Raw genomic sequence first — 16,009 nt, 5'->3', positions numbered from 1 at the left:
GGTAGAGGAGAAGTCTGCTGGTTTGCCCAGGCCAGCATGGGACCACAGTCACCCGGCAGGCAGGGAACAACCCTCCAGGGCACTGGTGAGCTGAGGCTGGTGGGCAAGCACCCAGAGGGAGTTGGGGTGCCATGGGTGCTAAACCTGTAGTGTGCAATGTTTGTGTGTGGGGAGAGCTGTGGGAAGGTGGTCACTGGGTCCAGACCTAGGATGTGAGGTCACCAAGGGAAAGGTGAACTCCAGGTGCCCAGCTTGGGCAGAGCATCACTGGATGTCCTCACACACTCACACCACCGACAGACTATGGAGCAGCAGCAAGCCAACACAGCAGGAGCACAACACTGCTCAAGGGCACCAGGAAGACAAACCCCTTCCTGCTGCAATGGCCCTCCAGCGCCCTCTATTGGTCATGCTTAGCACATCACTGTAAAGGAGAAATCCAGTCCGTTATCACAGAGCAGGTGATGAAGGGTGATTTTGGAACTTGGACATTAAGAAGCTGGACATTCTGCCTTTGACATTAGCCTCGCTTAACTTATTCTCTGGATGTTTCTCTTCTGGTTTGTAAAATGAAGGGATTGGACAAGATTCAAATTCAACAAATTCAAACTCACTTTATTGAAAGTCATTGAGGAGCTCTGCGCAGTGGTAGTAAGGAGGATGAATAAAATATAGCCTCGACGTTCTTCCTGTGGAGGAGACAGACACGCAAACAACCCATGTGAATCGACAGCAGCATGAAACTCAGGTTGATGGGACGACCCTTCTGCAAACCTCAGTCAGCCTCCCTCCCCAGTCCCTCCTGTCATCACCCATGGACTCATGACCAAAGGCCTTTGTAATAAGACAGGAGATCCAGCCCAGAAGCCAGCATAACGGAGAGAACATGGACAGATTAGCCTCCAAATGACAAAATAATTCTGTTGATTCAAAAGATAAGCAATAAAATGGAACAAAAATATTTGCAATCCTCATGTCAGAAAAGTTTTATAATAATATAAAGCCCAGGAACCCAGTTTCAAAACTGGCCAAGGAGCAGCTAATTCTCAGAAGAAGAAAGGAAAACTAGCCACCAAGCATGGAAAATGTGGATCATCCCACTAGGAATCATGGAAATGCAAATTAAAACCATAATGAAGTAATATTTTGGAGTTTGGGAGGTTTTGACTTGGTTTGGTTTTGGGTTTTTTGCCCACTATGTTACACAGATTAAAAAGATAGATAATATCTATTTGGGGGTGTGAGAAAAATTACACAACTGTCAGTGTGGCTATGAACCACTACAGCCTATGAAGGAAATTTGTCTATTAAATTTTAGGGTATGCTTACTGTTTGCTGCTAAAGTCCCAATTCCAGGAATTTACCTGGAGGCGGGAGGAGTAAGCACCAATAGGTAAGAATATATGTATGAAGAAATTCATGCCAGTGTTGTTTGTAAGAACAAAACAGGCTGGAAACATTTGAGTGTCCATCAGCAGGAAGTGGCTGAGTAAATTGTGGTACATCCTATTCTAGTTAGGATAATGCTGTAAGGAACAAACACAAAAATTTCATGGCTTAACACTATGGTTCCAAAACTGCACCAAAGCATCCCAAGGTACCACATCAAACTCACGGGGCTGCTATGGGATATCTTACATTTTTGAGGGCAACAGTGATATATCTGTAGAATATCTACAGAATATAGATCTACATATCTGTAGAATATGAACTGCTATCTGAGTTAGTTCACAATTTCAACATTAGGTAGCACTACATTCCTTTCAATAATATCATATCTTTACAACACTGTGTTTTCAGTGGTTGCTGTGATAGAAAGCAAGTATCATGCAAAAGTCATTTGAATGGAATGAGGGTGGTAGTTTCCAATCTGATTCCAAAGTTTAAGAAGTTGTGCAGTGTCCAACAAGCTCACACGTCCCATTAGTAAGTAAATATGGTTATTTAAGAATAAATAAAAATATTTTATCTTTCTATTAACCATATTACTTTTTCAAGTGGCTACTAAGTTCTCACGACATAGTTACTGAATTCTTTGGTTCTTCCAACTTAATCAATGGGCGTGGTCAATATTTCTTTTGGACTGGGATGCCGTGAAAAAATTACTGAGACACTAAGGGCACTGTGACCTGAGAACTCGGGGAACCTCTGGCTTAACACAACAGAGGTGTATTTCTTACTTATGTAACATCCAATGTGGGTGTTCCTGGCTGACACCAGCTTCCCACCACATTGTGATTAAGAATCTAGATCTTTCCATTTTGTGCCTCGGCATTCTGCAGCACCTCAGCATGCTCTGCTTTGGGCCATGGAAGGAAGAAGGGAGAGTGAAGAAGCACCTGCTTATAAAGTCCAGAACGATACATAGAACTTCCACTCAATATTCCATCAATGTCAGCTAGCCACATGACTCCACCTGGATGAAAAGGTGTAATGTAGGATGAAAGGATGAAAATGTAATCCTGAAAGGGCAGCCACGTCCCTGCAGCAATTCTGCTTTATGGAAGGGGTGGAGGATATTCTCTATGAATTTCTGATTCATAGCCACTGTTGGGAGACAATTCTCCATGAGTCTCTCATATTTGTGCAATCTTGAGAGCAGCACACTGACTGCCCTTTGTTCCAACATCTCTTCAAGGATGTTCGTATAGTGAACAGCCTTGGAAGACATAGGGTCTCCTTCGGGAGCAAAGGGCAGGCATGCTTACGGCCTGTGCCAGCTGTCAATGGATTGCCTCTCAGCTCCAAATTCACCCTTTTTGCCTGCTCTGTGATAGTGGAGGTGAGCTTTGTAAATATTTCTCACTTGCCAGCCAGCAAGATGTGAAGTCTTATCAATAGGCTGTGCTGGAGGGACACTGAAGGAGGAAGGATTTCCTCTTCCTGTTTCTGATTTAGCTCACTCGCCAGGTTCCTAAAGAACACAGTTTTTCTCCACGGTTCAGCCCCACCAGTTTCTCCAGGGCTAGGTTCCTGCAGAGTTTGGCCACTGCATACTTTGTCTACGGCTTGACTCAGGCAGGGGCAGCATAGCCAGGAGCCCTGGACAGTGCAGGCCTGTGCCCAGCCAGGGACATGCTGTTCCTCACACCCTCTCCTCAGCCCCATGCACATCAAGGTGCCTGCAGGACTGGCCATCTGGGGAGCCGGCCACCCCACCTTCATCCCACACACCTGGCCTCCAAAATCGCCCCAGCCTGAGCCACACCTGGAAGTAAACTACACTTCTGGGAGGGTAGCTTCTTAGCTTCTGGTTCCAGTAGCACCCAGCGGCAAGCAGCTTCCCCAGGCACCAAGTGAGTCCTGAGCCTTGGCCCCACCCTATGGATGACCTTCCCTGGAGCCCTGGGGGAAGGATTTCCAGCAAATCTCACCATCAGGGCACCTCAGCACCTTCTGCGCCGTGCAGTGACCAAGACCATGCCCTTTCCAGTGACATCTGGATCTCAGCTCCGGAAGGAAGAGGGCTTACCCTGGGTGCTCATCTCAGCCCGAGGGTAGGGATTGCTCTTTATTTTTCTGCTACTCCCTTATTCTTTAGAATTCTTTCTAAGTCTCGTGAGCCCCATTATTCCCCCATTATTCCCTCTCTGTTCATGATTCTTTACACTAAAACTTTCCCTGTTCAAATAGTTGTGTGGTTTCTGCCTTCTGCTTGAGCCCTAAATATTATCTTGCCTATTATTAAAAATAACTTAGGTTCCCTAAGATCAGAGCTTCTCTCCTATAATGAAATCCACTGCATGTTCAGGTCTCAATCTGGCCCTCTTTGCATTGCCTCATGGGAATTAGGGCTTGGAAAACTTAGTGCAAAAATGCTGATGTTCTGGCTACTGCTCTTGATGTGAGTAATAAACTATCCTTCATCTCTGACCCGGGAGTCTCATATCTTCTACCAGCATCCATGAAACTGTATCAGCCCAACTTGTTAGCTTTGCAAGTTGGCTTCTATGTCAGACTTTTTATAGTTTTTAACAGCCATCTGTGTCCCATCTATATTATAAACTAAAGTTGTTAGAGATTAAAAAAGATCTTTAAAGACCTCCATAATATAATGTTAAATTAAAAATCAAGTTCCTGGGGGCCAGCCCGGTGGTGTAGTGGTTAAGTTTGCACGCTCTGCTTCAGCGGCCCAGGGTTCATGGGTTCAGATCCTGAGTGTGAACCTGCACACTGGTCATCAAGCCATGCTGTGGCGGCACCCCACATACATAAGATAGAGGAAGATTGGGCACAGATGTTAGCTCAGCAACAATCTTCCTCAAGCAAAAAGAGGAAGATAGGCAACAGATGTTAGCTCAGGGCCAATATTCCTCACCAGAAAAAATAAAACTAAAAATCAAGTTCCTAAATATTTTAACAGGACTCCATTTTGTTTTAAAAAATCATATAAATAAACTTATAAATGAATGTATTATATTGGTTGTTGACATTGGTTATTTGGGGAGTGGTATGGGAGAATGAAAATAGGACAGTTAATTTTTACTTCATGCATTCCATTTTTTTTTTGAATCATTACAGCGAATCTACATTACTTTTTTAATAATAAGGAATATTGCATTTGTTGAGTTTTTTAGGACTAGTTAATCTACTAATGCAGTTAACTAAACACTCTTCCTTTGCAGCCATCCCTGAATGTGCAGCCTTGCTCTGCCCAGAAAATTCCAGATGCTCACCTTCCAGCGAAGATGGAACGAAACTAGAGTGCAAATGCCTTCCCAATTACAGAGGCGATGGCAAATACTGCGAGCGTGAGTAGAATTTAGATCCTGCTAGTTTGTTAATTGAGATGGTTAGGTCACTCAACAGAAACAAAAATAAAAACGTGACCTCCCTAATATTAATACAACGACCACTTCTATTTCTCTCTACGTACTTGAATGAAATATATAAAAAGTTTTAAGCAAAATGCTCATCAGGTGGTAGCTCTTTAATAAATGGCAATTCCTCCTATTATCAAAGCATAAAAAGAGATTTTTATACATGGTTTTATTTTGTGTCACTTAAATCAATGTTAAGATAAAATGTGTTGCTTCCTTCTTTCTTTCTTCCTTTCTTTCTTTTTTCTTTTTCCTTTCATGCTCATTCACTTCGTGAGAGGTTGTATTGTGTATTAGTTATAAACACGAAACTGGAGCCAGACCACCTGGGTTCAAATCCCAGATCTGCCTATTGCTAACTACACGAACTTGGACAAATTCTTTAACCTGCCTCTGCCTCCATTTTCCTATCAATCAAATGGGGATCATAATAGTACCAATGTTACAGAGTTGTAAGGATTAACTGGGTTAATGTATGGCAAATGCTTAGAACAGGGTGCAATGCATGCTATAAATTCTATAAGCATTAGTGCTTTCTTTCATGCTATTTTATATTAATGCCACACATAACATGGCATAATAATCTATCAACACAATATTTTCAGTTATGGTCTCTGATGGCCATATATAAATCTGTTTGGAAGTTGGGGGTGATCAGGTAGGGTAGAATGAAATGTTTCTTATTCTCTCTCTTAGAACGATTGGATTGCCTTTGTGGTTTGATGAGCTGTGATTTGCAATCCCTTCACAGTTTAGTTTTCCTTCTCCATCCCTGAGTGTGGTAACCACCTCTTACTTTGTCTTTGCCTCTCAAGCCATCAATCCATGTTTACAAGATGTCTGCCACCCTCATGCTCGTTGCACATACCTGGGACCGAATCAGCACAGTTGTACATGCCAAGATGGCTACCGCGGGGATGGCCAAGTGTGCTTGCCAGTAGACCCTTGCCAAATTAACTTTGGAAACTGCCCTGCAAGGTCTACAGTGTGCAAATATGATGGACCTGGACAGGTGAGCCAATGATGCAGGAACTGATGCAAATAGAAGTAGGACAACCCCTGAAGGTGAGACTGTGCTATAGGTATAATTTGTCTTCTGAGCCCTCCCAATTCTCCTTTTCGGTGCTCAGTTTGGGCTTCCTCTCCAGACAGACCTGCCTGTGCTCTGGGCTGACCTCAGTGTGCTCCCTTCCCAGTCCATCCTCTGAACTCACACTTTCCCAGCTCCTCAGTCAAATCTTAACTGTCTCTTTTATCACAGTCCTATTTGGTGATCCACAAAATATACACACGACTCCAATTAGATTAACAAATTAACTGTTAACCAAGTCTTGGGTGAATATGTAATTGACTTTCACCTGCAGTCCTCTATTCTCTCTAACGTCTTTTCAAGGAAGAGAGGACTTTTAGAACCAAAAATACTCTGTTCCAAAGGGATGAACGTGATAAAATGTCAGGCAGCACTGACAGATTGTAGAGGACAGCGAGGATATTCTGGGGTGAGACCCTGCTCCTCTAAATCACATCATGACCTTGACTGGTAAAATTCCTCTTGGTCAGGAGACCTTTGCTGAGGAGTCCAGTTGAAAGAACCCTTTCCCTGACATCTCATTCAACCATCAAATGTTTCGTGGGTTCCTACTACACCCATAACCGCAGGCCAAGTGTTCAGTGGAGGAAATCCATCATACAGAAGGCTATTGCTGCCTGGATAGGAGGAAAGGCTTCAGTGCCTGCCCGAGACTCAGTCATGGGTCCCCAGCAGTCTAATCAGCAGCCCATGGGAAGGCTCCTGGAGTTCCTGCAGAGAATCCACCCAACCTCATTTCTAAGGAAAAAGAATATATCATGAGATATATTTCTGCTGTCGATTTCTGAGGCAGGGTCACAAGAAATTCAAAGGGCTGAACTCCCATCCTCATTTAGAGGATAGATTTTCCCTTATGAGAAAAGTCATGTTACACCCTGAACCAAGGTCCCAGGATCTTGGGAGTGAGATTAAAAATATACTTTATCTCTTAAAAAGTGGGTCCCAAGGCCAATTTTCAAGTCTTAGAAACCCTCCATTGTTCACACAGAAGCAATGCTTTCATTTTTCCATTATTCCAGAGCAGGGTTCCTCAACCTCAACAGTATTAACATTTTGGACTAGGTAAGTCTTTGTTGTGGGGAGCTGTCCTGTGCACTGTAAGATATTTAGCAGCATCCCTGGCCTCTAGTGGCACCGCCCCTCTCTCCCATTGTGAAAATCAAAATGTCTCCAAACATTGCCCATTGTCCGTTGGATTGAGACTCTCAGCTGAAAACCACTATTCTAGAGCACTAATACCTCCCATCTGAACGTCAATCTCTATTCACTTGTAGACAATCTAAAACCAGGAATTACAGTGCCAAGGCAGCCCAGGGTTAGCAAACCAGAAAACTGACAGTGTAAATGACACAGAAGGGGTATGAGTTTCCAAACCATTGAGATACATAGACATGACTTCCAGTTCTAGATACTTTGACAAGTTTCTAGTTGAAACCCACTCTTTGGACCTATCCCAAGTTAGTTTTATGGCAGATTAAATATATGAGTTTAAGAAGAATGTCAGCTAAAATGACTAACTAGAGTCCCATTTGTTATTCTCTCCCTGTCCACTAAAGTCTCACTGTGAGTGTAAGGAACACTACCGCAACTTTGTCCCTGGAGTGGGGTGCTCTGTCACCGACATCTGTGAGTCTAATAACCCCTGTCACAGAAATGCAAACTGCACCACCATCGCACCAGGCCAAACCAGGTAAGTCTTTTCAATTCCACCACCATCCTTCCGAGTGGTAGAAGTGGTGACCAGACAATGATGTCAGCTCCTTGAAAGGCAAGGAATGTGTCTTATTCAGCCTTGCGCCCACAACAACGCAAGGAGCATAGTAGGTACTCAATAAATCTTTGTTTAATCAATGAATCATTCCAAAATTGTTTCCTTTATAATGACCATTAGAACACTCTTAAGTATTGACCTGGCCTGATAACATGGTACTGAGTGGTCAGAGCGTGGGAGACGGAAGCCACTGTCACTGGGAAAACAAACGTCTGTTGCGATTACAGGGGTTTGACCTCTAATGTATATGCCTGTTTCCTCGTCTGTGAAATATTGCTTGTTAGTGCTGCAAAACAAGACTGGAGAAAGTGAAAAAACACTGTGGTGTTTCCTGGACTCCAGGTTTCAAAAGAAGGGGTTTATTGTGAGTAAAAATATTTGTGTGAAAATTCCTGAGGCACAGACAGCTTGAGTGGAGGGAGGGGATGGCATCTGGAGCTTAAAGGCCTGGGTTGGAGTCTCAGTGCTGGTGACTACCAGAGGTATGGCCTTGGCAAAGTGATACCTCTCTCTGGCCTTGGTTTCTCCATGTCTAAATGAGCACAGCGATGTCTACTTCATAAGGTTGTTGTGAAGAATACCTGAGAGAATCTTCTGGAAACTGCTGTACAGATGTATTATGTTGTTATTGGTGGGTGAACTGAGGCTAGAACCCCAGTCTTTTGTCTCTCAAATGAGGCTTCTATCTCAGTGCCACTTTTAGTTCTCATTGTCATCAACTTCTGCGGACTCATTCTACCACTGTGAGCTCAAAACCGTCATACTTACTAAACAGTTTCTGTGTTTCCAGAGCCCTCTTCCCTATTCGTTGAAGTTCATTCCTTTTACAGTTGGGTCTTAAATGTGTGGATTTTCCCAGATAAGTTTTTTGATGATCACATTCTATCAAACAAGTAGATCCAGACTCAGTACGGGTGGGGTAGAAAGAGCCTGGATGTCAGAACACCCGGGTTCAAACTCCAGCTCTGCCACTTACCTCAACCTCTGTGAACTGATGCTTCCGCTGTTATAAAAGGGGGAGAACCAGAGCTGTGATGAGGGTTAAATCCATCAATCCATGAGCGGAACCTGGCACATAGAAATCACCTCTTACATGTAAGTGCGCTCACAAACTCACCACAGCCACGTGGATAGGCACGTACGCACCCAACACACGTATGTATACAGGCACAACCTCTCCTCAAACACAGATTCTGGTACTGCTGACAACCAAGCAAGCCAGCATACGTGTTTTTTACCATCCTCGGAGAAAATTTGAGTAGAATACTTTAAATCATTTCTTTCCTTTGTGTTTGAAAAGATAAAACCAAAAAAGGAAACTAGAACATTAGAATAATGGAAGCTGCATTAAAACGTGTGTTTAGAATGTCAGTGGAATCCACAAGCAATTTTAGGGCTATGTGTGTCGCTCACAAACCTCCTCGATCCTCCCCCACCCCTAAAATTGACTGTCATCAGCTGGAAAGAGGCCTTGGTTAAAGGCTGGCTAAGTTGCATTGATAAAATATGGGGCTATCAGTAACTTAGTCCACCTAGGATAGAAAATATTTTGTTTATGCCTCCTCAATATGACAGTCAGTTTATGCAGAATATTCAAAATCGTACTGCATTAGCCACAGAAGACCACCTAATAAGGAAGAACGAGTTCAAATGTGGACTCCAGCACGCCCAGCTGGGGTGATCTGGGACAAGTCATATCACTTTTCTGAACCGCAATTTCCTCACCTGACAAGTGGACTGACTAGAGACCAGGAATTTCTCCCTGGAAAGAGCTAACGAGTTAATGTACAGAAGCATGATTTTAAACTCTAAGCTCCATTTGAATTATTACGAAGAAGAACAAATAACTTCATGGCTGTTAAAAGTCTCTGTTATTTGGTTCAATTCAGCTGAAAAGACTGGACATGACTGAGAAGACATATTGGAAAATGTGTGGTTTACATTCTATGTGTACAAATGTACAATAAACAACACTGAAATCCAGAGACTCTTGGAACGTTAGTAACACTGATGATATTCAGTGTTTGTATAAGAGACGTACAAATTAGGATTCCTTGATGTGAGCAGTCTCCCCTAGAATTCTATCCAAGGCAACACGGTGCAGAGGCAAGGTCATGGGCTTGCCCAGACGGGCCTAGATTTAAATCCCAGCTTGGCCACTTCCAGATGTGTTTCCAGCAGTACGACCTTTAGAGCTGGGTAGCAGGGGCCCCTGCCCTCAGATATCACATCTCGAGGGCCTCACTCTGCTCCTCCACTGACTACGCCAGGACAAGGAGTCTAAAGGACCAAGAGGACATGCTCTTCCAGAGCCTGAGCCCCCTTTATAGACCACATGCAGGTGCCCAGACCCCATAATTCTCTGCACAAAGGGCTCCAAACCAGCTTCCAGGACGTGCACAGGCTCTTCCTGGGACCGTCCCCCGGGGTATGGCCGAGGAGGGGCTGTTTGCAGCAGGTGTGGATGAGCCAACATTATCTCCACACTCTCGGGACCACACCCTTGGCTCTAGTTCTAACGAACTACTCACTGCTCTTCAAACATGCCATGATACTCCCAACTGCATACCCTTGCACTTGCTGTTCCCCCCCTCAGACCATCCCTCCCTCCCACCTCCTCTGAGTCAAGCTGACACACTGATTCTTCACTGTTCAACTTGAGTATCTCCACCACTAGGATGCCTCCCACGTCCTCCCACTCCACTCGGAAGTCCCCGCCCCTCAGCTTCCAGAGTGCCCTGGAATGCTTCTGTTCGAACACTTATCACCCTGAACTGTGACAAATACACAGTACAGTGGTGGTGAGTGCAGGCACTGCCACTTACAGGCTGTGTGATCTTGACTTAACCTCTCTGTGCCTCAGTTTCCTTGTCTAAAATGGCACTAACAACAGAACCCACTTCATAGGAATGTTGCATTAAATAAGATGCCATAATAAGACTCCTAGAAGAGTAACTGGAATAGGAGCTATCAGTAGATGTTAGCTGCTATTATCATCATTGATCTCAATCTCCAACTGAATGTAAGGTCCTTGGGGGTCCATGTCTTATTCTTCTTATTACAACCTCTGTCACCCATTAGAACAGTGAAAGGAGAGTTTGGAGGAACCAATGAATCAATGAAGGAATTAAAGGAACAATGAGGAAATGAAGGAAGCAACCAGACTACACTTTTGGGACACCTTATAATTTAGCTAAATCTAATCCAGCATTAAATGTAATTAATTCCATCCATAACTTGTAAGTGCAAATGGCTTATGGGTGTTTTTAAAGCCTTAAGACAGCGGGAGAACTTTGTACCTAAGAAAGAACCAATTTACAAAAAAGGCGATGCTGTGAATGTGCCACAGCCCAGCTGAGAATATTTCAGTCAGAAAAGGGTCTCATCAAGTCTCAAACTTTGGACAGAGATTTTGAATAAAAATAAAAAACATTTATGTTTTATACATTCTACTCAGCACTGAGGCCATTAATATACAATTCCCCCACCATCCTTAGGAAAGACAAGTCAACTCACTTGACAGAAAACAAATCATTGACCTCATAAGAACTTAGAGAACCTTAGAGACAAGCATACTTAGTGGTTTGTAAAAGTTACTTTCCTTGTTATGAAGAGTTGCCTTCAAATGAAACCTCTGTAACTTAGAGCAGGATTAATTTTCAACAATGACTGTTGTATCACTTCCAGTAGTTACCAATCTCCCTCTTTGCCTCCTTAAATTCACCCAATACTTGCCGAGGAAGTTGACGCTTAAGAAACTGTTATTTGCTTGTATTAAATAGACTACTCCTTCATGGTTAGGTCTACCTTGGTGATTCCTTCTGACAAGGTTTCTCAACCTCAGCACTATTGATATTTGGGGCCAGGTAACCAAATCTTTGCTGTGGGTGCTGTCCTGTGCGTTGTAGGATGTTTAGCAGCATCGCCCTAGTTGTGACAACCAAAACTGTCTCCAGATATTGCCAAATATCTCCGGGGGGGGGGGGGGGGGGGGGAGGGAGGTGGCAAAATGGCCCCTGGTTGAGAGCGACTGCTCTATAAAAACCCTGAAGGCTCAATCAGTAAATGATCTCCCAGTCATTTGGCTGGGAAATTCACATGTCCTTCTAGAATTACTTAAATGTTCCTTTCTCCTAGAACCTGTTCCATATCTCTCCAGGCAGAATTAATCACTTCCTCCTCCAACCCCCGTGGCATCCTATTCAACCTTCTGTCATGGCACTTACTATGGAACTTTAGTTATCTGTTTATGAACTTGTCCTGCTGCGTCCCAGCCCCTCCACATTACTGGTGTTGTCATGGCCACCATCTCCATCATCATCATCATTGTCGTCATTGTCATCATCATCATCGTCATCGTCATTGTCATCATCATCATCATCCACCAAGAACTGCACTTTTTCTATGTGTCTGCCACTGTACCAGCTGTTTTTCATGCATTATCTCTTCTATCAACAACCCTAAAGGTATTAGTAAGCCATTTCAAAGATGAGGAAACCATGGCTCAAGGAGGTTAAGCAGACTTATCACGTTCCTATAAATTATTTGTTTTCAGGTCCATCTCCAGCATGTGAGATGCTAAAAGGGCAAGGGATCTGTGATTGTTATCTTTATAGCCCTCTTACCTAGCAAGGTTCCTAGAATTAAGTAGGTACATAGAAAATAATCTAATCAGTTCAATCAGTGAGGCGCTGTTCCAGGTGCTGGGATATAATGAGGAATAAAGTGGGACCCAGGTTCTAGGAGAGCTTCTCATCTAGCAGAGGGGACAACAGTGCAAGAGGAAATTTTGGTGGAAAGGGTTGCGATGGAGTTATCTTCATCTCCTGTTGGAGTTATCTTCATCTCCTCCATCCCAGGAGGATGCTCCTGTCAGGGGAGAGTCAGGAGGTCAGATAAGGCTGCCTAGAGCAGGTCACACATAAGCTACAACGTGAGACTGGGAGAGCATTCCTGGCAGGGCACATGGCCTGAGGAGGGCATCATAGTCTAAAAAAAGCAGTTTGGTGTAGCTGGAATTTGCAGTGGGAGGCAGCAGGAGACACGAGCAAGATCCTCCTTTTTGGGCGTTGCATGCCATGCTAAGCACTTACACCTTATCCTGTAGATGAAAGGAGTCGGTGAGAGCTTTCAGCACAGAGGTGCCAGATTTCCCTTTCAGAGAAACCAGGAGGGGATTGTGTGAAGGACTGATTTGAGAGAAGGAAAACCAAGGGCAGAAAGACCAGTTAGGAAGTCATTGTAGCAATCCAGGCAAGGGGTGGTAAACTCTGAAACATTTGTTAAGCAAACTTATCGAAAATATACCTACTTTTCATGGGACCATATTTAAAACCACAACTGGACTAATGAGTGTATGATTGTTCTTTGGAACATTCTCCAAAACATGAGTTATATCTGTGGTGTGGTGCCACCACAGCGTCGCTGCATCTCTCTTCTCTGAAATGTTCTTCCCCTACCCTGTTTGGTTCCTCACTTATCTCCAGGATCCTGGTGAATGGCACCTTCCTCAGCGCCTTGCCAATGTCAGCCAGCTGTCAACTAGTCTTTGCTAGGGCGCAGAGGTGTGCTGGAGCCAAGACTCACTGATCACAGGGGCTGATTTTTACATTTTCAGGAATTCTGCAAGCTGGTTGGCATCACGTTGGTAGTTCGAGATTGGCCAAGGTGGGAGTATGAACCCTGAAAATTGGCAAATGCTGCAAATCAGGGCTATTTTCCCCCCAGAGAGCTGGTTGTTCAACACTTACCAGCACATCACTGCTAATGTATCTTTAACTGTGTCTTTAACTCTATTTGTCTCTCAAGAAACTAAACTATTGTGTAAAATTTGTGTGGTTTACACTGCTTATATATTTATTTTAATTCAGTTACTACTTATTGTACAACTATTTAAGTACCTACTACAGAGCAAGCCCCATATGAGACCCTGTGAGTAAATACGTGCGCAGTTCTTGCCCTCGCTCTTTTCTCAAAGTAGACAGGGAAGCAGATACTAATCAAATAACCCCACAGGTTCGGATAGAATTACAGTTGGGCTTGGTGCTGCAGAGAAGAGCTACGTGACACCATGAGAGTACACACCGCAGGGAACCTGATCTACATTGGGGTGGGGGGATGGACAATCGAGGAAGGTTTCCCAAAGAAAGGGACCATTGAGCAGAGATCTCAGCTAGGAAGGAAGAGGGGGGAGAGTAATCTAAGCAGATCAATAGCTCTGAGTCTTTACTTGAGGCTGCCTCCAGTAGCTTAGTCCGATTCCGTGGCTCTGCAGCGCGGCCCTAGACTCTGCATTTATGGTAAGCACTCCAACAGATTCTGATGTACGTGGTCTCTTGATCACACTTTGAAGAGTATGCAAGATATCTAGTGCATATGGATACACACAGTTTATTAAATATCCATTTCTTGTGGGCCTGCTGTGTCAGGCACTGCACTAGGAATGGTCCCTTGTGTTTGTGTTCCTCTCTTGGCTCTGTCCCTGGCCTACTCTGGCATCGTTTTTCCCACCTTTGCAGACGAGGATGCAGATGAGGGAGTTGGACGGTATGCTCTCACCACTCAGTGGCTCTAAGACCCTAAGAATGTGTTTTCACCCTCTCTGTAGGTGCACTTGCCGGAAAGGTTACGTGGGTGACGGCTCAACATGTTATGGAAACATCATGGAGCGACTCAGAGAATTAAACACTGAACCCAGAGGAAGATGGCAAGGAAGGCTGACCTCTTTCATCTCGCTCCTGGGTATGCAGCTATGGTACAGATTTCTATGTAAAGGATGGCCTTCTTTTGGATAACGGCATCTGCAAGACACACTCGTTCAGAAAGGGGTGGGCAGGCGAGGCAAGGCTTGTCTATTGGGATCAGTCCTTCTAGGGAGGCACCACGCAGGTAGGAGGGAAAGGACAGGCAGCTGCTTCCAAGGAGAGAGACAGGAGTCAATACCAAGAGATCCAGCAATGCAACAATTAGTAGGCAGAGAACTGAGGACAAGGTCCTGGGGTCACCATAGATTAACAGTTCTGCAACAATAGTGACACAGGGCAGCTATTGATGTGAAGATGGAGACCATCCTCTTTCCCTTGACCTTGGGTCCTCCAAGCATGAAACGAGGTTGGCAGGTAATACTGGAGATAGAGAGTGACTAAGACCTGGAGGCAGTATCTGTGTTCCTCAGTGGAGGCGCTGTTTGAATTTCGGGAATAGTCTTGACTGTGTGCAACCATCTCACATGTTGCTGGATGTTTAGCATTGTTGGCCCTCCAACCACTAATTGTTTGTAGTGACACATTCTCCCCAAGCACCCAGGCAGAGTGACAGCCTAAAACATCCTCCTGTGTTTCCAAATGCCCCCTAGAGGTCATTACCCCCACAGTCCCTTAAGAATGAAATATTATAGCTGATCGCAGTATTAGACAAGATTTCTTTTTTTTTTTTTTTGAGGAAGATTAGCACTGAGTTAATATCCATGCCTATCTTCCTCTACTTTATATGTGGAACTCCTGCCACAGCATGGTTTGACAAGCAGTATGTAGGTCCACACCTGGATCTGAACCGGTGAACCCCAGGCCGCCAAAGCAGAGCGTGAGAGCTTAACCACTGCACCACCAGGCCAGCTCTCAATAGAACACAAATTTGGCCAGTCAACAGAAAATAAAACACAGACTTGACCAATCAACAGAAGCATTAAAATATCAGTATCTAGAATTTACCAGTCACCAAAAATGATTTCCCAGAAAGAGCACAGCTGGAGAAGCACGACCATGTGTCAGTGCTGTGTTCTCAGCATAAATCTTAATGTACATCCTGCGTAAATGTCTTGCTTTTTCCAAGACACCCTACAGGGAGTCAAGCATTACTAGAATGCCTTGGGGCTCAGGGGCCATCTGCCAGGCTCCTCATAGCCTTCTTCTAAGAACTCTGAGAACATCAAATGAGGAGTGAGAGGCTGTGCTTTGCAGACTGGATCCTCAATCATTTCCCTGGACAAAGTCTGGTCGACCTTTCACCTGAGAGCACAGAGCCCATCCCGTTGTGTGTCCCAACTTCCTGGGGGCATGGAAACAGGACCAGCAACATAACTTGCAGGTCCCAACACAAAATGGAAAGGCAGGGGTCCTTTGTTCAAAAATTATTAAGCATTTTAAGATGGCAACAGCAGAGCATTAAACCAAGCATGAGGCTCCTCTGAGTCGGCCTTGGATGGAACTAGGGTTGTGTCTTTGCTCACAGAGATGGCGACAGCTCAGAAAGTGGGGCACGGTGTCAGGGACCTGCTGGGGTTATCCGAGGATTTTGTCACACAACCCTCACAGAGCTTCTCATCCCAGA

At 44.4% G+C, this 16,009-nt stretch overlaps 1 protein-coding gene across 2 annotated transcripts in view; it reads left to right on the top strand.

The window, feature by feature from the left end:
* The window catches only part of STAB2 (stabilin 2), a 147,793-nt gene that overhangs the window by 24,834 nt on the left and 106,950 nt on the right, over positions 1-16,009 (top strand). For both annotated transcript variants that reach the window (XM_046646193.1, XM_046646192.1), the window contains exons 7-10: positions 4,626-4,751; positions 5,636-5,832; positions 7,467-7,600; positions 14,289-14,422. In XM_046646193.1, the coding sequence (XP_046502149.1) occupies positions 4,626-4,751; positions 5,636-5,832; positions 7,467-7,600; positions 14,289-14,422 (591 nt within the window). The remainder of the gene's footprint in view (positions 1-4,625; positions 4,752-5,635; positions 5,833-7,466; positions 7,601-14,288; positions 14,423-16,009) is intronic.

This window comes from Equus quagga, chromosome 19 (assembly GCF_021613505.1).
Source record: "Equus quagga isolate Etosha38 chromosome 19, UCLA_HA_Equagga_1.0, whole genome shotgun sequence".
Lineage (NCBI taxonomy): Eukaryota > Metazoa > Chordata > Mammalia > Perissodactyla > Equidae > Equus > Equus quagga.
The sequence above is the reverse complement of the archived record's forward strand: the minus strand, read 5'-3'. Positions and strand labels throughout refer to the sequence as shown.